The sequence below is a fragment of the Herpailurus yagouaroundi genome, unplaced genomic scaffold (genome assembly GCF_014898765.1).
Source record: "Herpailurus yagouaroundi ecotype Mexico unplaced genomic scaffold, PumYag 28, whole genome shotgun sequence".
Lineage (NCBI taxonomy): Eukaryota > Metazoa > Chordata > Mammalia > Carnivora > Felidae > Herpailurus > Herpailurus yagouaroundi.
In genome coordinates, this window is record NW_024412376.1 from 148332374 (window position 1) to 148344885 (window position 12512).

The window sequence follows — 12512 nt, forward strand, 5'->3', positions numbered from 1 at the left end:
CCATATGTACTTTATAATAAAATATATATTGTTCTACTACTAAATCAATTTAGAAGACCCAATTGATGAGAGGAAAAACCACAACATCCTAATCCCCTTTCCCTAGGAGAGTCTTTATTAACTTCCTACTCGAAGTCCTACGGCGATGGATGGTATGTCAGGAAGGTTAATCATTTTTCAAGTAGTGCCTGGCACTTCCTTAACCTGCCTACGTGAACAAGGACTTCAAGTACAGATGATGTTATTGAAAAACCTTCAAATTCCTTAGGCTTAAACGTAGGAAAGGAAAAGGAACAAGTAAGTGAAATCTAAGCTCTTAACCAAATTAAAAAACCAGTAAAGAGTGCATTTGTCTCCAATGGCAGGATGGCCCAAACCAGTCGAGTATGTTTGTTTCCAATGGTGGGACATCCCATCGTGACTTGCTGAGGGTCCTGCTGTGGACCTATGGGAAACGCATGCTTGACACCACCAACGCTGACACAACTTAACTCTTCCCTATACCTTAATCATCACTAAAAAAAGTGCCTGGTACTTTAAATAACTTCCCTCTAGACCTGCTTCAACTTCCTTGACCACTGAAGCATATGACACTTCCCATTACCTGAAAGACTATATGATTTTCTCTGGGAAACAAGGAACACCTGCTTTTTAATCCTGTGGACTGTGAAGTTCTTACCTGCAGAGACAGAGACCTCTATCCCCGAAAGCTCCCTGCACACCTTTACAGGCGCCTGGTAGATGCTTAAATACTCAGTGATGGATTAGTAGATGGTAAATCTCTACTGAAAACCTTTGACTCAGGAAGCAGGCAGAAAAAGGGCAGACGGTAAAATCATCAAGACAATAGTTTTCTGTAGATCAATCTCTACAGTTGCAGTGCTATTTAGAGGCTGCTCCTAAAATATAGAGAGAGGAAAGCCTGAGCTAGACGATTGTTTTCTTCTGGGAAAGATAAAGTGGAGCTCGGTCTTGGCAGCTTATTCCAACCATTATTCTAGAAACTTTTAAGGTATTTCCATAAGCTTTCAATAAAAGTTCAAAAGAATTTCCTACAGAAAGGTGAATCACATGCTACTTTCTTAACATATAAGATACTGTTAGCCAATGGTTAGCGATTTCAATGTAACTTCACTCTTATCTTACCATTATTGTTCAAAATAGAATGCAAATCATGGTATAGTATTAAAAACAAATAAGCAAATGAACAAACCCGACCCACTACTGCGGTATCAAGCAATAGTAACACAGACTCAGTTATTACTTCGCAAACTCTGAACCCAGCCCTGACCACACTCCTGAGCTTGAGGTCCCCCAGTTTCAAGAAGCCATACTCAATACCCCTAAATCAACATTTCACCAGCTCCAGAAACTTGACATTTCCAAATCTCCCTTCCAAACTTCCCTACCCTCTGTTTTGAAGAATGAAATACAAATCCAGGCCGGACCACCATATCCTCTTGGACTTCTCCCCCAGTATACTTACCACCAAGTCTTCTGGTTTCCATCTGTGGAAGCCCACAGAATCCACCTCTCTCTTTTTCCCACTGCCACTGTCCTAGTTGAGAAGCCCATCATCGTCCACTGTCAAGTGAGTTTTCAATACCTCTCTCTCCTTCACACTCATCTAATCAGTTCTCAAATCCTGGAGATGATCGACCACATAACTGCTTTGGGAAACTCTGCAATATGTCTAGTTCTAACTGCTATTTATTTCAATACTTGGTTTTTATGGCTATCATAGCTAAAAAATGTAGAACCCAATGCTGACTGAGTCTCGTGGAAGGAGTGCATCACTGGCTAGACTGAATCAGGAGACTCATTTCTCAATCCCAAACAACAATTTAGAATTTGCTTTCATTTCCTGGATGCTTAGTGTTCTAGTTTTGCTTGGTTTTTGTTCTATCATCAGTTAATATCTAAAAACATAATATATACATATACATGGTTCAGAATTTCTGGAAAATTGATATACATACATATATGGATATGTGCTTCAAGTAGTCTTGATAATTTCAAACAGTGTGGCCAACTTCCTGTCAGGTGTCATTACTTGGTTGGGTATAGTTTTTATATTGTAATAAGACTAACAAAGAGCTCAAACTAGGAGTGCAAGTATCAGCTCTGCTATGTTGTTTATTCATAGTGACGTTACTAACATCATAGTACTGACAGATGCCATCCCCTGCTACACATGGACAGCCTCCCCCACTACCACCATCCCCCACCAGAGCGGTACATTTGCACAACTAATGAACCCACACTGACACACCATTCGTAGATTAGGGTTCACTCCTGACACAGTCTAATTTTTTTTTTATTAATTTTTTTTTTCAACGTATTTTTATTTAATTTTGGGACAGAGAGAGACAGAGCATGAACGGGGGAGGGGCAGAGAGAGAGGGAGACACAGAATCGGAAACAAGCTCCAGGCTCCGAGCCATCAGCCCAGAGCCTGACGCGGGGCTCGAACTCCTAGACCGCGAGATCGTGACCTGGCTGAAGTCGGACGCTTAACCGACTGCGCCACCCAGGCGCCCCATGACACAGTCTAATTTTTAAGAATTAGTTTAATAAAACCATAAACCCCCTTAATATTTATCAGGGAGGCAGACATCAAACAACTTACCACAGGATTATTTAATTATAGTATCAAAGCACAAAGGAGAACTTGACCTTGTCTGGGGGCCAGGGGAGGCTAGAGAAAGTGGCTTGGAAAAGAGCTCTGAAGGATAAGGTGAACTTAACAAGGCAAAATGAGCCCAGAAGGCAGAGGAAACACCGTGGACAAAAGCCCCCGGGGCAGAGAAGCCACTCCGAGATGAAAGTCAGACATCCTGAACACGAACACACACACAGCAGAGCAGGGAACAAAGAGAGCCACTGGAGGGTGGCAGGGGTCAGCTCAGGCTGAGCCACGTGGGCCTTGGTAAGAAAGTGGGTCTTTATCTGCAAAGCAGCAAAAAGTCACAAAAGAACAAGAGTACAATCGCTTCTAGGGGCTCAACACACACTCGGTGGATGAAGAAAACTACACACCAATAAATGGTGAGACAGCCACAGTCTGATCTTGAGGAACTCAAAGAAAATAAGAAAGGAGGTGCTCTCGAATTTGTTCTTCCACAGTAAGAAGGATGACGGTAATAATTCTTACCTTTCCATCAAAGAAGTGATGGTTGAACATGTTATAACGGCAAAAGCTATCTTCCATATAAAACTGTGAATACCTGTAAAATGATTTATTACTGTAGTTATCTGTCCAGTTATGTATACAGTAAATATATACAAACTAAATTTTAAAACTATCAAAGCACACCTTTAATAAAAGCAATTCCATCATTCCTTACTTTTCGAAGTAAAGAGTGCTTTCCCAAAGTCTCAGGGAGTCCATAGCAAGGAATAAATATCAAATTTAAGAATACTCACATATAAGATTCGCATGTTCCTTCAGACCACAGAATTATACAGAAACAATGAGATTACTGACCGATTATTATGCAATTTAAGCTTGAGATGGGTTGGCAATTAAGATACATCTCTCATAGTTAATAATTTGAAGAAAAACACTGAATAAGCATTTCTGCTCGGCAGCTGTTAATTATTTTTTTCTGTGGTTAACAAGGAAAATATCTAATACAAAGCATTTCTTGTGCATTGCGGGTTAGCTCAATAAAATATACTTCTCGATATATAAGAAAAATAAGTATGTGCATTTCATATTTACTGACTTAGTGCCAGGAAAGAGAGAGATTTATTTACTGATTGAACCATTTTATTCTGTTAACATACTACTTTAAAATGCAATCAGTAATGAATGAGAGTACCAGCTTTGGGTATTAACATTTTATAAATTTTTGCTAATTTACTAAAAATTCATAGCATATGATGGTTAAATTTGCATTGATTTGATTTCTTACAAGACTGAGTTTTCTTTATTCCTTAATTGTATTTGTACTGTCTGTCTCTGCATCTTCCCCAGGTCTTGTTAGTTCTTGCTGAATTTTGAGTTTTTTGCATAATATAGAAACTTCTTTGTTATCCCAATAGGATTCTGAACTTCCAAAATTTTTGCCATAAGCAATTCACATGTGAACCACATTGTTTTTCTACAGGATTCATGACCTAGTGAAAAAAAATCAGGGACACATGCTCACTTCTTTCAAGTTGACACATGGTCAACTTTTGACCAAATCGTGATAGTGGCACTTTGCTTCTATTTTTTTTTTTTTAATGTTTATTTATTTTTGAGACAGACAGAGGGGGTGGGGGAAGGGGCAAAGAGAAAGGGTGACAGAGGATCTGAAATGGGCTCTGCGCAGACAGCAGAGAGCCGGATGTAGGGCTCAAACTCACGGACTGCGAGATCATGACCTGAGCTGAAGTCAGACGCTTAACCAACTGAGCCACCCAGGCACTCCTCTTTGCTTCTACTTCTACTTCCGGTTCTCCATTACTGTCCGTAACTGATTCACCACCCATGGCGAGTGCTCAACCCAACGGACAGCCTTGCTTTATCCTATTACACGTGGTTAAAAGCACAGGCTCTAGAGTCAGATGGTCTGGTTTCGAACTCTGGGTCTCTCACTTACTACCTGTGTCACCTTAGTAAGTTATTTAACCTATCCGAGCCTCCGTTTCCTCATCTACAAAACGGAAGAAATAACAGTGTTTGCTTCATAGGACTTGGTAAGTATAAACAATGCACGTAAAGTGCTTAATCCAATGCATCTACATAGCACATAATGAAATGTAAGGCATTGCTGTTTTAATAAATATCTGCTATAAAGATTTATATCTTAATTCCCCTAATATGAGGGAGTTACGTTTATGTCCAACCAAAATCTCTCCTCCTATAATTTAAACCCACTTCTTCTTGTTCTCTGGAGAGAGAACAGCTGTTCATTTTGAGTACAATGGCCCTTAATATCATTTGAGATACTGTTAGTGCATCTGCTGATTTCATAAAACGTAAATTTGCACTGAAGAAATAAAAGGTCTGAATAACTGAAAAGTATTTAAGCTATACACTGTAACCTGATGAACGTTCCAAAAACTGTGGGACAATGTCAGTTACCGTTAATAAACAAATGCCTCCCTATTTAAGCAAATTCCAAATAACCGGTAATATAGGTGTCAGTTATTTTATATACAGGTATATCTCCACACTAGTACAACTGCAGATCAACTATCGTTTGCGGACTTTCTTCTCTCGCATAGCTTGGTAAGGGTGAGCAAAGGAAAATACGACCCCTTTTAAAATATATTTCTACCCCCCTCCACCTTTTTTTTATTGCTTCAAAAAGACACAACAGCCATTTTTTAAAAATTAAAAAAGAAAATTTTATTTACATAAAATTCAGCACAGCACACTTGTCCAAAACATTCTGGGAAGCAGTGGGCAGAGTCAGAGACAGAAAAAAGCCAAAATTTCTGCTCTGAGTTTCCATCAGATACAAACAAGGGAGCGTAATTTTTCATATTCTAAATTATGAAAAATCACTGAACTTACCCTCTTAAAATGAAATTGGCCTCAAAGAATTATTCTCTCTATTGAATAAGGCAAACAAAACCAATCAGAAATGCATGCACTTGAAAACTGCAGAAGGACATTCATTTAATTTGGCCATTCATTCTCTTTAAATGAGAGTCAGTTACCAAGTGTAAAACATGCTCTATACACAGGAAATGTAATCAAGAGCTGAATAAAATTAGTCCATGAAATGAACCTAAGAAATTCATTTTTTTTTATATAACTTTATTTGGATGATAGTTTGCCAAATAGAGTTTCACATCTTTCATGCTAAAATTGGAGCATGTAAAAATCCATCTTAGCAAATGTTAACTTCATATCTTAGACCTCCTGAAGAGAATATTTATAGCATATATAACACTGGGGTTCAGGCAGTTCTCTGAAGCCTTAGACAGACCTTTTGTGGGGCTGCAAGGAACCAAAGTCAAAGGGCCAAAAGTAATGATTCACTGCCACTCTGTATCACACGGGATTCTGTTCCTGCTTTAATTGTGGTCCCTGTGAGAAATCCAAACAGACCCCACATCCCATAATCCCGGAAGTACAGGCAACAGATTCAGTTCATTCTGGCCACTAATGTGTTTCAGTAAAAAAGAGTTCTCCCTCAATACCCAATGTCAACCTTTTACAGGACTGACTCAGCATCAAAGAAGCTAAGCTAAGTAATACAGCACTTTCAGCTTCTGTTTCCATCACACACACCCAGAAATGTATAGATACGAAAAGAAAAAAAAAATCAATATATTTGATAAGTTACCAAATAACTATCCACATCACCTACTCCATCCGGGAGATTTCATACAGGCTCGAGAGAGGTAAAACTCTAAGACACAGCTTAAATGAAGAGTTAAGAGTCCATGTAAATCTTTCAAATTAAAAGTCATTCAGCCAAGGTGAGAAGAGTTCTAGTGAACTGTTGTACAACAATGTGAAGGTATTTACCTTAATACCACTGAACTGTACACTTAAATAAGTAACTTGGTAAATTTTAACCTATGTGCATTTTAGCACAGTTTTGTTGTTTTGGGGGTTTTTTTTGTTTTTGTTTTTTTTTTAAAACTACATCAGGGTACCTGGCTGACTCAGTACCATGGCTGACTCAGACTCCTGATCTTGGGGTTGAGAGTTCAAGCCCCACATTGGGGGTAAAGATTGCTTATAAATAAATAAATAAATAGATAAATAAATAAATAAATAAAATCTAAAAAAAACAAAAAGTAAATTAGGGCACTAGCAATGAATAATACAAAATGAAATTTAAAAAATGATTTAATTTACAGTAGCAACAAAAAGAATAAAATATTTTAAATAAATTTAACAAAAAACATGCAAGACTTATACAGTGAAAAACTACAAAATATTTAAAGAAATTAAAAACAACCTAAATAAATGGAAAGAACTCTATGTTCATGGACTGGAAGACTTCATATTAAGATGGAACCCACACCAGCCAAAACAATCTTGAGAAAGAATACAGTTGGAAAACTCCCACTTTCCATTATCACAATTTACTACAAAGCAACTGTAATCAAGGCAGTGTGAAAGTAGCATAAACATAGATCAAATAAACAGAGTTGAGAGCCCAAAAATAAATGCATACATTTATGGTCCTCTGGTTTTCAATAAGGTACCAAGATAATTCAATGAGAAAAGAATAGTCATTTCATAAATGTTGCTGAGGCAACTGGATATTCACATGCAAAAGAATAAAGTTGGACTCCTACCTCACACCATACATTACAAAAAACTCAAAATAGATCAAAGACCTAAATGTAAGAGTTAAAATCATAAAACTCTTAGAAGAAAACATTGTGTAAAGATTCGTGACCTTGAATTAGGCAATCGCTTCTTAGATATGACACCTAAAACACAAGCAACCAAAGGAGAAAAATTGCACATAATCACTAATAAAAAGACAGCCCACAGAAAGGGAAAAAATACTTACAAATCATATATCTGATGAGGGTCTAGTATCCAGAATATATTAATTACTCTTTCAATTCAACAATAAAAAGACAGCCAATTAAAAATGGGTAAAGGATTGAATAGATATTTCTCCAAAAAGATAAACAAAAAGCCTGTAAGCACATGAAAAAATGTTCAAAATCATCAGCCATCAATAAAATACAAATCAAAGCCACAGTGAGATACCACATTAGAAAGACAGACAATAACAAGAGTTGACAAGAACATGGAGAAACTGGAACACTCACACATGGCTGCTGGGAATGTAAAATGGTAGTCACCTTGGAAAACAGCTTAGCACTTCCTCAAGAAGTTAAATGTAGGGTCTCCACATGACCCAGCAATTCCACTCCTAAGATAAATGCCTGTTATGGGCTGAACTGTAACCCATCAACATTCATCTGTTGAACCCCTCACCCTCAGCACCTTGGAATGTGACTATATTTGGAGACAGAGCTTTTAAAAAGGTGATTAAGCTGCTAGGAATTTACCCAAGAGATACAGGAGTACTGATGTATGGGGGCACTTGTACCCCAATGTTTATAGCAGCACTCTCAACAATAGCCAAATTATGGAAAGAGCCTAAATGTCCATCAACTGATGAATGGATAAAGAAATTGTGGTTTATATACACAATGGAGTACTACATGCCAATGAGAAAGAATGAAATATGGCCCTTTGTAGCAACGTGGATGGAACTGGAGAGTGTTATGCTAAGTGAAATAAGCCATACAGAGAAAGACAGATACCGTATGTTTTCACTCTTATGTGGCTCCTGAGAAACTTAACAGAAACCCATGGGGGAGGGGAAGGAAAAAAAAAAAAAAAAGGTTAGAGTGGGAGAGAGCCAAAGCACAAGAGACTGTTAAAAACTGAGAACAAACTGAGGGTTGATGGGGGGTGGGAGGGAGGGGAGGGTGGGTGATGGGTATTGAAGAGGGCATCTTGGATGAGCACTGGGTGTTGTATGGAAACCAATTTGACAATAAATTTCATATATTAAAAAAATAAATAAAAAAATTAAAAAAATAAAAAGGTGATTACGCTAAAATGAGATCATTAAGGCAGTCCATGATGCAAGATGACCGGTGTCCTTATAAAAGAGGAATGTGGACATACAAAGAGAAACTGGGGCTATGCTAAGTGAAATATAAGTCAGTCAGAGAAAGACAAATACTATATGATTTCATTCATATGTGGAATTTACAAAACAAAGTAGATGAACATATGAGAAGGACAAAAAAAGGAGAGAGAGGGAAGCAAACCATAAGAGACTTTTAACTAAAGATTAGAACAAACTGAGGGTTGCTAGAGAGGAGGGGGGGGGGGGGTTAAATGGGTGATGGGCATTGAGGAGAGCACTTGTGATGAGCACTGAGTACTGTATGTAAGTAATGAATCACTAAATGTTATTCCTGAAGCCAATATCATACTACATGTTAACTTACTAGAATTTACATGAAAATTTGAAAAAAAGAGAGAGAGAGAGAGAGAGACACTAGGGCCATAGACACACAAAGGAAAGACTACGTGAGAACACCGTGAGAAGATGGCTGACTACAACCAAAGGAGAGAGGCCTCAGAAGAAACCAAATCTAATAAAGACAGTCTCTTCAGCAAGTGGTGCTGGGAAAACTGGACAGCAACATGCAAAAGAATGAACCTGGACCACTTTCCTACACCATACACAAAATAAACTCAAAATGGATGAAAGACCTCAATGTAAGACAGAAAGCCATCAAAATCTTTGAGGAGAAAGCAAGCAAAAACCTCTTTGATCTTGGTTGCAGCAACTTACTCAACACATCTCCGGAGGCAAGGGAAACAAAAGCAAAAATGAACTATTGGGACCTCATCAAAATAAAAAGCTTCTGCACAGCAAAGGAAACAATCAGCAAAACTAAAAGGCAACCTACAGAATGGGAGAGGATATTTGCAAATGACATATCAGAAAAAGGGTTAGTATCCAAAATCTAGAAAGAACTTCTCAAACTCAACACCCAAAAAACAAATAATCCAGTGAAGAAATGGGCAAAAGACATGAATAGACACTTCTCCAAAGAAGACATCTAGGTGGCCAACCGACACATGAAAAAATGCTCAACATCACTCATCAACAGGGAAATGCAAATCAAAACCACAATGAGACACCACCTCACACCTGTCAGAATGGCTATTAACAACTCAGGCGACAACAGATGCTGGCGAGGATGCGGAGAAAGAGGATCTCTTTTGCACTGCTGTGGGAATGTAAGCTGGTAAAGCCACGCTGGAAAACAGTATGGAGGTTCCTCAAAAAATTCAAAATAGAACTACCCTATGACCCAGTAATTGCACTACTAGGTATTTATGCAAGGGATACAGGTGTGCTGTTTCGAAGGGGCACGTGCATCCCAATATTTATAGCAGCACTATCAACAATAGCCAAAATATGGAAAAGAGCCCAAATGTCCATTGATGGATGAATGGATAAAAAAGATGTGGTGTATATATATTCAATGGAGTTTTACTCAGCAATCAAAAAGAATGAAATCTTGCCATTTGCAACTACGTGGATGGAACTGGAGGGTATTATGCTAAGCGAAATTAGTCAGAGAAAGACAAATATCATATGACTTCACTCATATGAGTACTTTAAGACACAGAACAGATGAACACAAGGGAAGGGAAGCAAAAATAATATAAAAACAGAGATGGGGACAAGACATAAGAGACTCTTAAATATAGAGAACAAACTGAGGGTTACTGGATGGGTTATGGAAGGGGGGATGGGCTAAATGGGTGAGGGGCATTAAGGAATCCACTCCTGAAATCACTGTTGCACTACATGCTAAATAACTTGGATGTAAATTAAAAAAAATAATAAAATTAAAATTAAAATTAAAATAAAATAAAATAAAATAAAATAAAATAAAATAAATAAAATAAAATAAAATAAAATAAAATAAAATAAAATAAAATAAAATAAAATAAAATAAAATAAAATAAAATAAAATAAAATAAAATAGAAGAAACCAAATCTACTGACACCTTGATCTTGAACTTCTAGCCTCCGGAACTGAGACAATAAATTACTATTGTTTAAGCCATCCAATCTATGGTTACTCTGGTATTGCAGCCCTAGCAAATTAACACAATACCAAAGAGACAATAAAACCTATGTTCACACAAAAACTGTATACAAATGTTCACAGCTGCAATATTCCAAATAGCCAAAGAATGGAAGTAGCACGCATCCATCAACTGATGACTGGATCAAAATTTGGTATCCTGATACATGCTGTAACACGGAGGAGCCTTGAAAATACCAAGCTAAATGAAAGATGCTAGATACTAAGGACCATATGTCGTAGGATCCCATTTTTATGAAATATCCAGAACAGGCAAATCTTCAGAGACAGAAAACAGATTAGTGGTGGCCAAGGGCTGAGGGAAGGAGAGAAAAGAGATCACTTATTGGGACCACGATAATGGAGAGACAGCTCCATCAGAAGTGATGGAAATGGGGCGTCTGGGTGGCTCAGTCAGTTGGGTGTCCAACTCTTGATTTTGGCTCAGGTCATGATCTCACGGTTTGTGGGTTCAAGCCCCACATCGGGCTCCATGCTGACAGAGTGGAGCCTGATTCCCTCTCTCCCTCTCTCTCTACCCCTCCCCTCCTCACATGTGCGTGCTCTCTCCCAAAATAAATAAATAAACTTAAAAAAAAAGTGATGGAAATGTTATTAACGATGAGCATTTAGCACAATTTGAGGCTGAAGTTTAGTGCAACACTGTATCCTAGATCAGTCAGTCTTAACAGTTTGCCTGCTGTATTTGTAGTCACCATTTTCCTCTGGACTGTTTAAGCAAAAAAAGGTAACTAACTCCTTCATCTCCTTTCGCACTTATTTGGAAGTTTTAGTTACAGTGTTTAACTGGCATGGATGGATAAAGTTGGAGTTTTATTTCTAAGAAAACTTCACAAGCTAACTTCCACTTAATCCATTACCTCTATCTTACTGAAATGTATAGTCAAATTAGCTGAAGGAAAGATTTATAGGACTACGTTGCCAAAGCACTTCATGGAAACTAACTTACTGTTTCACGTTGATCTGCATATTTCTGTGTTTTGTCATGACAGTGCTTGCAATGCTATCTGGTGTACTGAGCACACACACAAAAAAATTTCCATTTTAAACAAACGACAACAAAAAAAAAAGGTGATGGAAGTGTTTTGGAATTAGGTGGTGGTGACAGTTGCACAACCTTGTGAATAATACTAAAACCCTGCTTTTCCTACATGAAATATGCCTCAGTTTAAAAAAAGAAAATATGACTGATATATGGTGGGGAAAAAAGATTATGATTCTCTCTTTTCAAAATGTTTATATGCATAAAAAAGACCTAAAAAGCCAAAATCCAGAATGTTTTGGGTGATGGAATTAAAGATCTTGTCTCTTTAAAGAGCTAAAATAGGAGCTCCTGGATGGCTCAGTTGGTTAAGGTCTGACTCTTGATTTCAGCTCAGCTCACGATCTCAGTCATGAGATGCAGCCCTGTGTTGAGCTCCTGGCCGGGAGTGGAACCTGCTTAAGATTCTCTCTCTCTCCCTCTCCTCTTCCCCTGCTCACACACACACTGTCAAAAAAATAAAAATAGAAAGATTTGTTAAAAGTAAACCAGAGATTCTTGGAATTTGAGCAAATCACAATGAATCACTGATTTTTTTCTAGTTTGTGCACAAGACAGTCCACCACAACTGGCTTGGAAAAAGCTTGACTTGAATGAATCAGAACACAAAGAACCATGACTGTACCAAAGAAAGACAACACTGTACCATTTTCATGGAGGTAAAAGTCCCAAAGGCAGGGACATGAGCACTATTGCCTACTGATATACATGATGTTAGATAATTCAGCTGTGGACATGTGATTTTTGTCATCTCTCACGTACCTATGGTAAGAGAGGGTTTCCTTTGGTGAACCCACTCCATGTGGTTGGTCAGGGTTGCCGGGCCACCCTACCTGGCAGGCCA

General features: G+C 38.0%; 1 protein-coding gene across 1 annotated transcript in view; it reads right to left on the reverse strand.

Annotated features, from left to right (window-relative positions):
* The window catches only part of ZCCHC4 (zinc finger CCHC-type containing 4), a 51756-nt gene that overhangs the window by 19539 nt on the left and 19705 nt on the right, over positions 1-12512 (reverse strand). The window contains exon 6 of the mRNA XM_040486714.1: positions 3155-3227. Coding sequence (XP_040342648.1) covers positions 3155-3227 — 73 coding nt within the window. The remainder of the gene's footprint in view (positions 1-3154; positions 3228-12512) is intronic.